The sequence below is a fragment of the Mustela erminea genome, chromosome 3 (assembly GCF_009829155.1).
Source record: "Mustela erminea isolate mMusErm1 chromosome 3, mMusErm1.Pri, whole genome shotgun sequence".
Lineage (NCBI taxonomy): Eukaryota > Metazoa > Chordata > Mammalia > Carnivora > Mustelidae > Mustela > Mustela erminea.
In genome coordinates, this window is record NC_045616.1 from 88,226,978 (window position 1) to 88,239,275 (window position 12,298).

At 39.2% G+C, this 12,298-nt stretch overlaps 1 protein-coding gene across 3 annotated transcripts in view; it reads right to left on the reverse strand.

Moving 5' to 3' along the window:
- The window catches only part of CTNNA1 (catenin alpha 1), a 185,461-nt gene that overhangs the window by 103,361 nt on the left and 69,802 nt on the right, over positions 1–12,298 (reverse strand). For all 3 annotated transcript variants that reach the window (XM_032336573.1, XM_032336575.1, XM_032336574.1), the window contains exon 7: positions 8,841–9,044. In XM_032336573.1, coding sequence (XP_032192464.1) covers positions 8,841–9,044 — 204 coding nt within the window. The remainder of the gene's footprint in view (positions 1–8,840; positions 9,045–12,298) is intronic.

A 12,298-nucleotide genomic window follows, 5' to 3' on the forward strand; every position in this document is an offset into this window, starting at 1 on the left:
TTGTTCAGCAGGGAGCCTGCCTTTCCCTCTTCTCTTCCTGTGGTTCCCCCTGCTTGCACTCTCTCTCTGTGCCAAATGAATAAATAAAATCTAAATAAGTAAGTAACACCTTAAAAGAAAAAGAAACCTAAAAATCCAAGATGCATGAAACTAAGGGGTGTAAGTTTACTTTTAAACCTTTTTATTATGACCATAGGAAACATTATCCAAGAAATGTGGGGCAAAATATAGAAGAAAATTTATACTGCCTCTCACCCTACCCTAGTGACAATTACTAATATTGATACATTTAGAGGTTTAATCTTTTAATCCAAAAACATTTTTTGATATAAAATCTTTTCAAGGCTGCCCAATATCTGAAGAGTATAAAATAATACCAAGGATAATCTCACAGCCATCTCACGGAGGCTAAAACCTGACCCATCTGCAGCCTGACACTGGGCATGCTTCCATATCTACTCCATCATCCTTATCTCAAGAGACCATTCCACTATTGCTCCATTAGGCCAGCAGCATTTCATTTAATACATAAACATGCGTCTTTCTGTATATAGAAGGTTAAAAACTTGCCTGTTAAATACTGCAATATGTAATGCCTGAGTAGCACACACGGAAGAAACTTGAACCTCTCCAAAAGCAACACAAAATGTAACTTGAGGAGAAGGTCCTCCTCAGCATTAAGAAGGTCTTTTAAATCTCTCACTTCCCATCGTGAGAAAAATCAATATTTGACAAAAAAGATTTCCAAATTAAATAAATGCTGCTCCATCGATAGAAACAAGTCTTACACGTGCTCAAATTCTGCATTCAATGCAACATCTATTTATGTCTAAATTCTCACAAATATGCTAGGCAGCTCACAGAAAAGCTTACACTAACAAATCAATAAAAACCATATCCAAGCACCGCTACAGAACTGTGGTCTAGCACTACAGGTGAAAGTTTATTACAGGAAACCCACAGGTTCAAACAAAGATGTAAATCAAAGCATATTGTAAAACAAAACTCAGCCACAGGGTGCCTGGGTGGCTCAGTGGGTTAAGCCTCTGCCTTCAGCTCAGGTCAAGATCTCAGAGTCCTGGGATCAAGCCCCAGGAGTCTGCTTCCGCCCCCGCCACCCCCCTACCCCACCCCCCGCCCGGCCTCTCTGCCTACCTGTGATCTCTCTGTGTCAAATAAAGTCTTTAAAAAAAAAAAAAAAAAAACTCAGCCACATAGCTACACATCACAGAGCCAAATGAAACATCTATGACACTCAACATCAGAAAGTGTAGCTTGGGAAGACACTGTAAAAAGCTTTCCTGCTTGGCTCACTTCGAACAGATATATCAGACCTGGGTTTATCTTATTTAGGGTGGAGTATTTAATTTCAGAATAGTCATTTATGAAGTAGTACAGTGGAAAGCTCTGCAGCCATTAATGATAATGATGTAAAACCACATTTGCTGTAGTAAAGATGCACAATGATAAACGTACTGAGAGCTCAGACTTTCAGGACAGAAATTTCCGCTGTATGTGTATGTACTTTTGAGCAAATAACAACTCAATACGGGTTATTATGGCAGTAAACCAGGTAAAAAAACATTTGTCTTTTAGGACAATAGCTGGCATATGGTACAGATTAAAACAGTACAAATAATCCTTATTTTTACTGTTAATAATAGAAGAAATGGTAAGATAAGAATTGTTTTGTGTGTGTACCTACATATGCACGCATGCTTACACACGTACACACATATGCACAAAGTATAGAATACATGGTAGATTACATGTGATCTATAACAAACTTAGAATTATAATCAGAAAAAGTAAGCTATTCTAATTTTGAATATAATAAATGCAGCTACAAAATAATGTAGTAGCAAGCTCTGTGAAGACTCCTTCAAAGGCTGGGAAGCTCTGGATATGCTAAAGTGATTCCAGGAAGGCATCTGCAAAACTGAGAAGAGATTAGCATCTAAATTAAGTGCTTCCCTTCACTCAAAGTAAGTGAATATTAAATGCATCCTATTCATACATTCCATATCAAACTATTAACCAAATCAAATAAAAATTTTATGTCTGCTATATTAACATAATCAAACCCCTCAAATACATACCCAGTGCAACACAAAAACAAACAAAAATGCACTCTTCTTTTAGGATCCTACTGCCAATGCATCCAATGTTTTTTAGGCAAGAACAAAGATAAAATTTATCTTTAAGCAACATCATCATCACCAGGTTCTAAACTGTACGAATTTTCTTCTGTCTAAAACTATACTTTAAGGTATTAAAAAAAATACAAACTATGATAGTTACCATGTAACAGCTTTGCTACCATTTTGGACATTCAATGAGGAGGTTGAACTTTTTTATCTACACACCTTCGCTGGCTGATTACTCAGAAGTCAGAACTACCCAAGAGATACACAATGTGACCAAGTAACAAAAACTACATATACTTTTAAACATTCTAGTAGAGGTAAATAAGCAGGTAAAAAATAAATTTAAGAAGAGATTATATTTAACCATATTCCCATCCTTTTCTGTGTACTCAGTCTTTGAAATAATGGCAAGGAGTTTATACTTATAGCACATTTCAGTTTAAACCAGTTACATTTCAGGTACTTGACGGCCACATTTGGCTACTGGCTACCACACTGGATGGCGCAGAGCTAGAGCTCCTCAAGCCCAAAGCCTGTGTTTGTCATCAATCCTAAATCCTGACTCCAGTCAGTCAACACAAGACCATAAACCACTGACCCAGACTGCTCAGGACAAAACCAAACGGAATTCATTTCAAAGGCTGAGGGTCTTCTCTATTTCAGATACTGTGTTAAGTATTTTCAGATGTGGGTGATAAGGGGTAGGAAGGAGGAGTTTGGTTTATCTATTTTTTGAGAGGTCAGGTGGCTTGAAGATGAGTGTGGTAACAGAAAGCATGGTCACAGTAAATTCTACTACTGGGAAAACAGCTCAAAGCACATGCTCTAATAAAGGGAAAAAGGAACATATTGACGATCAGCATATCCCTCAGCAGAATGAAGTGTGAAATACAGAATTCAACTGCATAAAGTACAAGGCTCTTCAGAATGTTGTTTTTCACTGGCATTGAAATAACTTCAGAGAACATTCTAACATACAAGTGAGCTCCAAAGGCAGCTATGTATTTAAGAAAGAAAAAATTTAACCCATTAACCTCTCAGCTTGTTCCAACGCATTAATGTAAAGGTTTGAACCCTAATTATATAAATATTTTGTTTATATGTGGGGAACAGTAAGAGGGTTAAAATTATTTTTAAATAAAATTAAAAAAAAAAACACACTACATACAAGAAAGGGAAACTAACTGGAATGCCTATTCCTAAATGTTAATATTGGTGGTTCAGTAATTTAATGCATATGTATGACTTTCAATTATGAAAAACTAAAGTGGTAACAATACTTTTTCAACTTCAATTATATTTCAATTTCAATCCATTCACTTTTAAGCCTTTTAAGATTACGACACCCATCCAAGCTGTTTTTCTTTTTCTAGAACCCTTCCAGGAAGGAGTAACGGTAAGTGGACAGAGCAGGAACAAATTAGACTTAACCGCAATAACCACATTTCATTTCAAGGAAACCTGGAAGTCATTTGTGGAACTACAAAGATCCACTGAATGTCAAAAGACCTCTATTGTCATGCATCTGAGGCATTTCCATAATGTTCTGTAAGTAGGGGTCAAATGTATTACTTTTAACATCAATATCTCTTAGCTCTCTGTACAGTAAGTTAGCAATACAGCCAAGAGTAACCTCCTACTCTAAACCACAACGCAAACAGGAGCATTAAGTCTGTTGCCCTCCTGGCCCTTGAAACCTTTAAAAGGGAGTTTGGCTCTCACCTCATGAATCAAATTTAACTCTACTGTGACGCAGGACACCACTTTCCCTCACTGCCTATTTCAGAATACTTGGCTTGATTTTTTTTTTCTACAAACGTCATTATATACTGAGAGATCTAAAGGAATTAGTCGTAAACCCCCCATGGTCTCCTTCCCTATAACCTTCTAGAATATAAGGCCCATAAGGGCAAGGATCTTTTGATTTTTTTCCACTATTAAATATTAAATATTAATTCCTAGCACCCTGAATATACAAAATTGTCTATTTCATTCATCCCATGTCAGCACGAGTTAGTCTGTAAAGCAATCACTCACACAATACCACTTCTAGTATTGTGACAATGCCTGAAAGTATTTTTTAAATAGGTCCTGTCATTCATTCATTCATTTTAGAGAGGGAGTGCAGAGGGGCAGAGATAGAAAGAGGGAGAATCTTTTTTTTTATTTTAAAGATTTTTAATTTATTTACTTGACAGACAGAGATCATCAGTAGGCAGAGAGGCAGGCAGAAAGAGAGAGAGGAGGAAGCAGGCTCCCTGCTGAGCAGAGAGCCCAATGTGGGGCTAGGTCCCAGGACCTGAGCAGAAGGCCTAGGCCTTAATCCACTGATCCAGCCAGGTGCCTGGGAAGGACATCTTAAGCAGACTCCAAGCTCAGTCACCCAGATGTCCCAGTTCCTCTCTTTTATAAGTATAAACACAGTTGCAGAAATTATATGGATAAAGAAAATACAAGTAAGCAACAATTCAAGGAAGTCAACAATTACGTACAAACTTCATGCAGCAAAAAAATAATGCAAGATGGTGCAGTCTGAAAGAGCCTTCAGCAAATAGATGGAGGAAAAAAATGTGAGCCTTTAAGCAAGAGCAGATTAAGTTTTCAAGAAGTAGGAAGAGAATCTGCAACACAGAATGAACTATGTTCTACTGAAGATATGAGCACAGACTTGCCTAAACAAGCAGAACAGATCAGACAACAACAACAAAAAGTATGTAGACCCTAGAATAAAGCAATGACAGTAGAGACAGTAGGGACAAATGCAATAAAATACCAGAGGAGTTTCTCCACTTTAACCACATGATGGAATCACCTGAGGAACTTTAAAAAAAAAAAAAATACCGTCACCTGGGGGTGCCTGGGTGGCTCAGGTTGTGATCCCAGGGTCCTGGGATGGAGCCCCACATCACTGGGCTCCCTGCTCTGTGGGTAGTCTGCTTATCCCTCCCCCTATGCACTCCCCCCACCCAACTCTTGTGCCCTCACCTAACCTCTCTCTCTCTCTCTCAAATAAATAAAATACTTAAATTTAAAAAAAAAATACTGTCGTCTGGACCTCAGTTCAATGACCCTGATTTACATGGGGTACAACCCAGACATCAAGATGTTATAAGTTTCCCAGGAATTCTAATATGAATCCAAAGTTCAAAATCATTGCCTTAGAGGAAAAACCAATGGAAATCTAGTAAATGACCACACAGGATAAAGAAGGAAGACTAGAGATGATAACAGGACTTTAAGAGTATGTACCTTAAAAAAAAATGACATGGCTGAGAGAAGCCTGGAAATGGAAAAATATATATCTGTATCAGGGGGGCCTGAGTGGCTTAGTGCATTAACTGGCCGACTCTTGGTTTCGGCTCAGGTTATGATCTCAGGGTCATGAGACTGAGCCCCACACTGGGCTCTGCACTCAGATGGGAGGGGAGTCTGCGTCTCTCCCTACTCCTCTCCCTCTACCTCTGCCCCTCCCCCACTCATGCACAGGCAGGCACGCACTCTCAAATAATAAAAATAAAAAATAAAAATACAGGGCGCCTGGGTGGCTCAGTGGGTTAAAGCCTCTGCCTTCAGCTCAGGTCATGATCTCAGGGTCCTGGGATCGAGCCCCACATCAGGCTCTCTGCTCAGCAGGGAGCCTGCTTCCTCCTCTCTCTCTGCCTGCCTCCTCCTCTCTCTCTGCCTGCCTCTCTCCCTACCTGTGATCTGTCTGTCCAATAAATAAATAAAATCTTAAAAAAAAAAAAATACATCAGTTACTCTGTACTTGACCACTTTGTCTACGAAGTTTCATGCAGTGAACCAGTTTTAATTAAGCCAGATTATCTTAATTTTCCATGTATCATAATTATCTGTCTAATATTTTTAAGAGAAATAATCAAAACTTAAAGTGAGGCAATTTTTTTAAATCAAAGTAGAGCTAAAGAATGTAAAATAAATCTTTCATAAACACCTCTCAGGTTTCCCAGATAGAAATAATCCCATTCTCCTTGCAATCCCCATGCCAGTTTAGCACTCCCCATAAATGCTCTGTAGAGACCGAGTATTAATTAGAAGGAAAAGACTAGTGCCTCATTCCTCCTCTGCCCCGTGCTCAGCACTCTACTACTTCAAATGTGACACATACTCAGTACGAAGTTAGCAACAAGCAGATACCGCTGGTAAGTTCTGATTGTTATTAAAGGTTCTAAATGCTTTTGAAAGCTCCCTAAATAAGCACAAATCTCACCCCAATTGCTTCTGCTTCTTGCAGACCCTGTAAAGTTCTAAGCTTTCAAGCGTGCTTCATTGCTCTTCCCCTGGCTTTACCTTCATTCCATCACTTTTTGACAGCACCTAACCTGGTCAATGTCACTTGAATCAATACAAGGGAACTAAGTATTTTTATCTTTAGGAAAAACACGTCCAGAAACCACCTTCTAAAATACAATCTGAATCCCAAGATAATTTCTACCACAATCTTAAATTTCAGCCAAAGATCATTGTTCTAGCTTTCACCTACATAATAAAATGTTATGTAAGAGTGATATTATGCTCTCCGCAACTCCAAGTATAAATCAGTGTCTCCTACCTTTACTTACATCTGTGTTATGAACTGAAAATAGTATTTGTTTGACACTCTGGAGAGAAACTAGATGATTACTCATGACCAGAGAGGACTAGGCCAAGATCCAATCAACCCCAAGACTCAAGGGATCGTTAGGAAGCTCTTATATGCAGAATAGTTAGGAAGATCGCATACAGAACAATAAGAAATTTATCATATATTCTTCCCAATCAAAGACTGTTTTTAAAGCATTTTCCTATTCATAACTACATTTGATATTTTTGTACCACTTCAGTACTACATGTGATAGTAGATAACGCATCCTCACATATATCAAGTCCTTTGTTTCCCTATTTAAAACTCTAATATCGTGAACCATTCTTCAAACTACCCATTTTTTATTATTTTCTGTTTTCAACCTTAGGTACAGATTTTTAAATGTACCCCACATTTTCACTGACTTATCAACTGATTTTTCCATTTGATTTAACTAAGCCTCTAATCTCACTGCATACAATCAAAACACGGCAATGGCTTAAAAAAAAACTCAGTATGCTTTACTAATTTCACAATATCGTCGAAAAAAGATAAACACACTAAAGCATTCATCTTCACCCTAGGAATTCCATTATGACTTACCATTATATGTTCACTTATATACGCATATACGTGAACAAGTAAGATGTATTGCAAATGAATACATAAAAAAATACCAGATCTTTTCCTGAAAAGCATTAAACAACCAAAAACCACTGCTGATAACCAGTCTGTGTTGTTCCCTTCCCTTGAAAACGATTTTAAGATTTTATTTATTTATTTGTCAGAGAGAGAGAACACAAGTAGGCAGAGAGGCAGGCAGAGGCAGAGAGGGAAGCAGGCTCCCCGCTGAGGAAGGAGCCCGATGTGAGACTCAATCCCAGGACCCTGGGATCATGACCTAAGCTAAAGGCAGTGGCTTAACGACGGAGCCACCCAGGTGTCCCTAAAATGATTTTATATAAATTTTGTTTAACTTATTCCTTTCCTGCAACAGTAAATACTGGGTGCAAGGTCTAAATTATAGTAACTCTAAGCATTAAATAACTGGAATGACAGAAGTATCTGGGAAGGAAAAAGGAAGGTAATGACCACAGAGATAAAAATCAGCAAGTAAAGTATTATTTATAGAAAAAAAATTTTTTTTTTACAGCACTCGTTTTTAAACACAAACCCTAAAAATTCAAAACCACTACTCAGTTCACCTAATACAGCTGTAGTTGGTAATTACCTCTTCTTATGACATTTTATATGGTTCATGAAAAAAACTACCAACTATAAATATATTCAGCACTCCCTTTTGCCTAAAATTAGATGGCAGCCTAAATGTGATAATGGAATTTTAGGGAATAAAGGTCATTATCCGGGACGCCTGGGTGGCTCAGTTGGTTAAGCAGCTGCCTTCCGCTCAGGTCATGATCCCAGCGTCCTGGGATCGAGTCCCACATCGGGCTCCTTGCTCCGCAGGGAGCCTGCTTCTCCCTCTGACTCTGCCTTCCACTCTGTCTGCCTATGCTCGCTCTCGCTCACTCTCTCTCTGACAAATAAATAAATAAAATCTTAAAAAAAAAAAAAAAAAAAAAAAAGAACAGCTTTAAAAAAAAAAAAGGTCATTATCCTTAGTACATGGACGCTAAGGTATTTAGAGCTGAACCAACACAATGTCTGCAACTTACATCCAAATGTTAAATGGAAAAAAAGGTTGTGTGTGTGTGTGTTTATAAAATAAACAACACAGGTGCGCCTGGGTGGCTCAGGGGGTTAAAGCCTCTGCCTTCAGCACAGGTCATGATCCCAGAGTCCTGGTCGGGATCTCTGCTCAGCAGGAAGCCTGCTTCCCCTTCGCTCTGCCTGCCTCTCTGCCTACTTGTGATCTCTGTCAAATAAATAAATAATCTTTAATTTAAAAAAAAAAGAAAGAAAGAAAGAAAGAAAAAAGTTGGGAGGAAAGGGGAACATAGAAAGCCACTTACTTTTTTATTCATTCCTTGAAAAATCTGCCCCATCCTAATGGGCCAAGCAACCAAGAGCACACTTGCCATTTTTAGTTAAAATATCTCAGATCCAGCATCTGTTACACTCTCACTTCAAAAAAAAGTTCTGATACTCACATTGCCCATGTACTCTGAGAGCAGGTCCTGAAGGGCCTGGCGTACAGCATTACATTCAGCCACAATTCTCTCACGCCGGTCATCACGCGTGCACGATGAGTCGGCCATCAGGGCAGCCCCACTAATGATGCTTTCTAGGCGCTCCTCCAGGGAAGGTCTAAAGCGCTCCTCACTGAAGCTCAAGGGGTCCACAATGATTTGTTTCTGTAGAGAAAGTGTTAACTGAATCTTAGTGCTGATCATGTTCACTCCATTATTAACGAAGGTGAGCAAAATGTTGATTACGAACATCAAGATTTAATACAAATATTCCAATGCCTAAAATAAAGTTACACTTTTTGTTAGATTCTGAAAGAAGGTACTGGAAGCAATACTATCCAGCTGAATGGGGCTTCAGTAAGACACCATACCACAAAATGCAAACACAAGTATGTCAGCATTAAAATCATGTTCATACTACTGAATCTGAACATCTACATGTCAGCCTCTACAGTATTAGTAAAATGAGAATTGTAAGGAAATAAGTTAGCTCTTTTCCTTTTCCATATACAGAGTATAAAACTGCTACATGACATGAGAACTGTTTCACAGCAAAAAAAACAATAAAAACAGACAGACTTCTGTCCTCAGTTTCAGAAAGGAATGCATTTATAATCAAGTCCAATCTATTTTCCTCATCGTATACATCTACCAAATTTTATAGATAATACAGTCTCATACTCATTCTATAAGGTCTAAATTAGAGACTCTCTCTGCTTAAAGACTTCAAGGTAATCTGTAAGACATGATAGCAATCCATTCCAAGAAAGCTACTCTGTGAGGTATAACTGCCCCAGTAAGAATAAAAACTTCCTCTTCCTCTGTCAGTTGGTTGGACAACTGCCTTCGGCTCAGGTCATGATCCCGGAGTCCCGGAATCGAGTCCTGCATCGGGCTCCCAGCTCCATGGGGAGTCTGCTTCGCTCTCTGACCTTCTTCTCGCTCACGCGCTCTCTCACTGTCTCTCTCTCAAATAAATAAATAAAATCTTAAAAAAAAAAAAAAAAACTTCCTCTGTCTCTTCACTCCCATGACTCCACTTAAACCCAGCTTTACCAGTGAGGACAGGTCACAAGCGAGCTTTAGGTACAAGGGCAAACATCAATACCCCCAGGACAGCAGCTACTGGCCTCCCTCCAACTTTTCCGTTTAATACAATTTATCCTCACACTGGTAAATGTCTGTGCAAATATTGTGTCTTTCATTTTTCTTTATGGAGACTATTCTTACTGATTTCAAGTTAAATGCCAAGTTTTTTCTTTAAAAAAGCTTGCCCTTTCCAGTAAGTATACATTTCTTCTTCCCATTCCCAAGAACCCTCAGTTTCAAAATTGAACATGCAAGGCCTCCAGTTCATTATTAACCTGCACATTTTAGCTGACCATTTTTCTTATCAGATTAAGTTATTACAGGATTTCTCTTGTTGGGGTGCCTGAGTGGCTTGGTCAATTAAGTGTCTGCTTTTGGATCGGGTCATGATCTCGGAGTCCTGCGATTGAGCCCTCCACTGAGCTCCCTGTTCAGTGGGAAGTTTACTTCTCCCTCTAACCGTACCCCCTCTCATGCTCTCTAATAAATAAACAAAATCTTTGAAAAAAGGGGGGGGCGTGCCTGGGTGGCTCTGTGGGTTAAGCCTCTGCCTTCGGCTCAGGTCATGATCTCAGGGTCCTGGGATCGAGCCCCGCATCAGGCTCTCTGCTCAGCAGGGAGCCTGCTTCTGCCTCTCTCTCTCTCTCTGCCTCTCTGCCTACTTGTGATCTCTCTCTCTGTCAAATAAATAAAAAATATCAAAAAAAAAAAAAAAGATTTTTCTTATTAAAACTGAACACACAGGGGAGCTTGGGTGGCTCAATGTATTGTCTCAGCCTTCCACCCAGGTCATGATCCCAGGGTTCTGGGACTGAGCCCCACAAGGGGCTCTCTGCTCAGCAGGGAGCCTGCTTCCGCCTCCACAACCCACCCCCCACCCCGGCCCCGTCTCTCTGCCTGCCTCTCTGCGTACTTGTGATCTCTTTCTGTCAAATAAATAAATAAAGTTCCTTGTGGGGGGGGGGGGACCAAACACACAATGCCTTCTGACCAGTAAGAATGAGGAATAAATGGTTACAGAATGTTAGAAGTCATTAAGCTGCAATGGGCCTGCAATCACTTCATCCAACCCCCTCATTTTATGAAGTCTCACCCTAGTCCTAAGAGATTAAGTAGCCCCTGACAATTAAAACTCAAGTCAAGGAGGGACGCATGGGTGGCTCAGTTGGTTGAGCGGCTGCCTTCGGCTCAGGTCATGATCCCAGCATCCTGGGATCGAGTCCCGCATCAGGCTCCTTGCTCAGCAGGGAGCCTGCTTCTCCCTCTGCCTCTGCCTGCCTCTCTGTCTGCCTGTGCTCACTCGCTCGCTCTCCCTCTATGCCTGACAAATAAATAAATAAAATCTTAAAAAAAAAAAAAAAAACTCAAGTCAAGGCAAAATCTAATCCTTAGTGCCTTCAAAGAGGCCCAATACCTAAGACTGCAAAATCTGAGTGGAGTAGAAAAAAGGGTCACAAAATTTTAAGATGAATCATTTAATGATTTAACATTTAGTTATTTAATGATTAAAACTCCCAAGAAAAAGTCGATTCTAACACCATGGTCTGTAGAATTAACACTGTCTTTATGATTTATGAAGTCACAAATCGTCATGTGTATAAGCAATGTTCAGTTACACATGCCAAAATAAAGGGTCAAAAGGAAGAAAAGGAAGGTCAAAGGAGGAAAATATAAAGGCAAGGAAAAACTTAAAAACAAAATGCACTACACTATGTAGATTCTCTACTTCAAAGCATTCCTACTTATGAAAGGATAATGGCCACATGGAAGGCAATTTTCTGTTATGTTAATCAAAATAATAATAAAAATGATGATGATGATGATGATGATGATGATTAACCCAACAGTGGGTTTAGAATTAAAACAACAACAAAAACTTAAAAAAAAAAAAAAACCTGCTGCCATCTACTGGAAGCCATGAAGTATTGTGGGTAGAAGTTTAAAAAAAAAAAATAAAACCAAAAAACAAAAACCACCAGAAAGAGTTGATATATAGGACAGTGTGTACAGAGAATCTATACACAGAACAGATCCAGGGCATCAACTATAAAAGATAACTATATGGAAGGACACTGAGTATTTTAAGCCCAAATTTGCTTCCACTTGATTAAATTTCATATATTACTACAATTTAGTCACTGAGAAGTACACCTAGGCAGACAAGTAAGATTAACGTGACAACACTTCTGTCGTAATCACTTATGATATATTTGTCTTTTCCACTAGACTGTGAGCCCCTGGAGGACAAGTCTGCACCCACTCTGCCTCCATCTCCCAAAGCTTTACATCTGCTGAAAGGTTAAAATCTTAGGTGAAATAAATCAAACTCA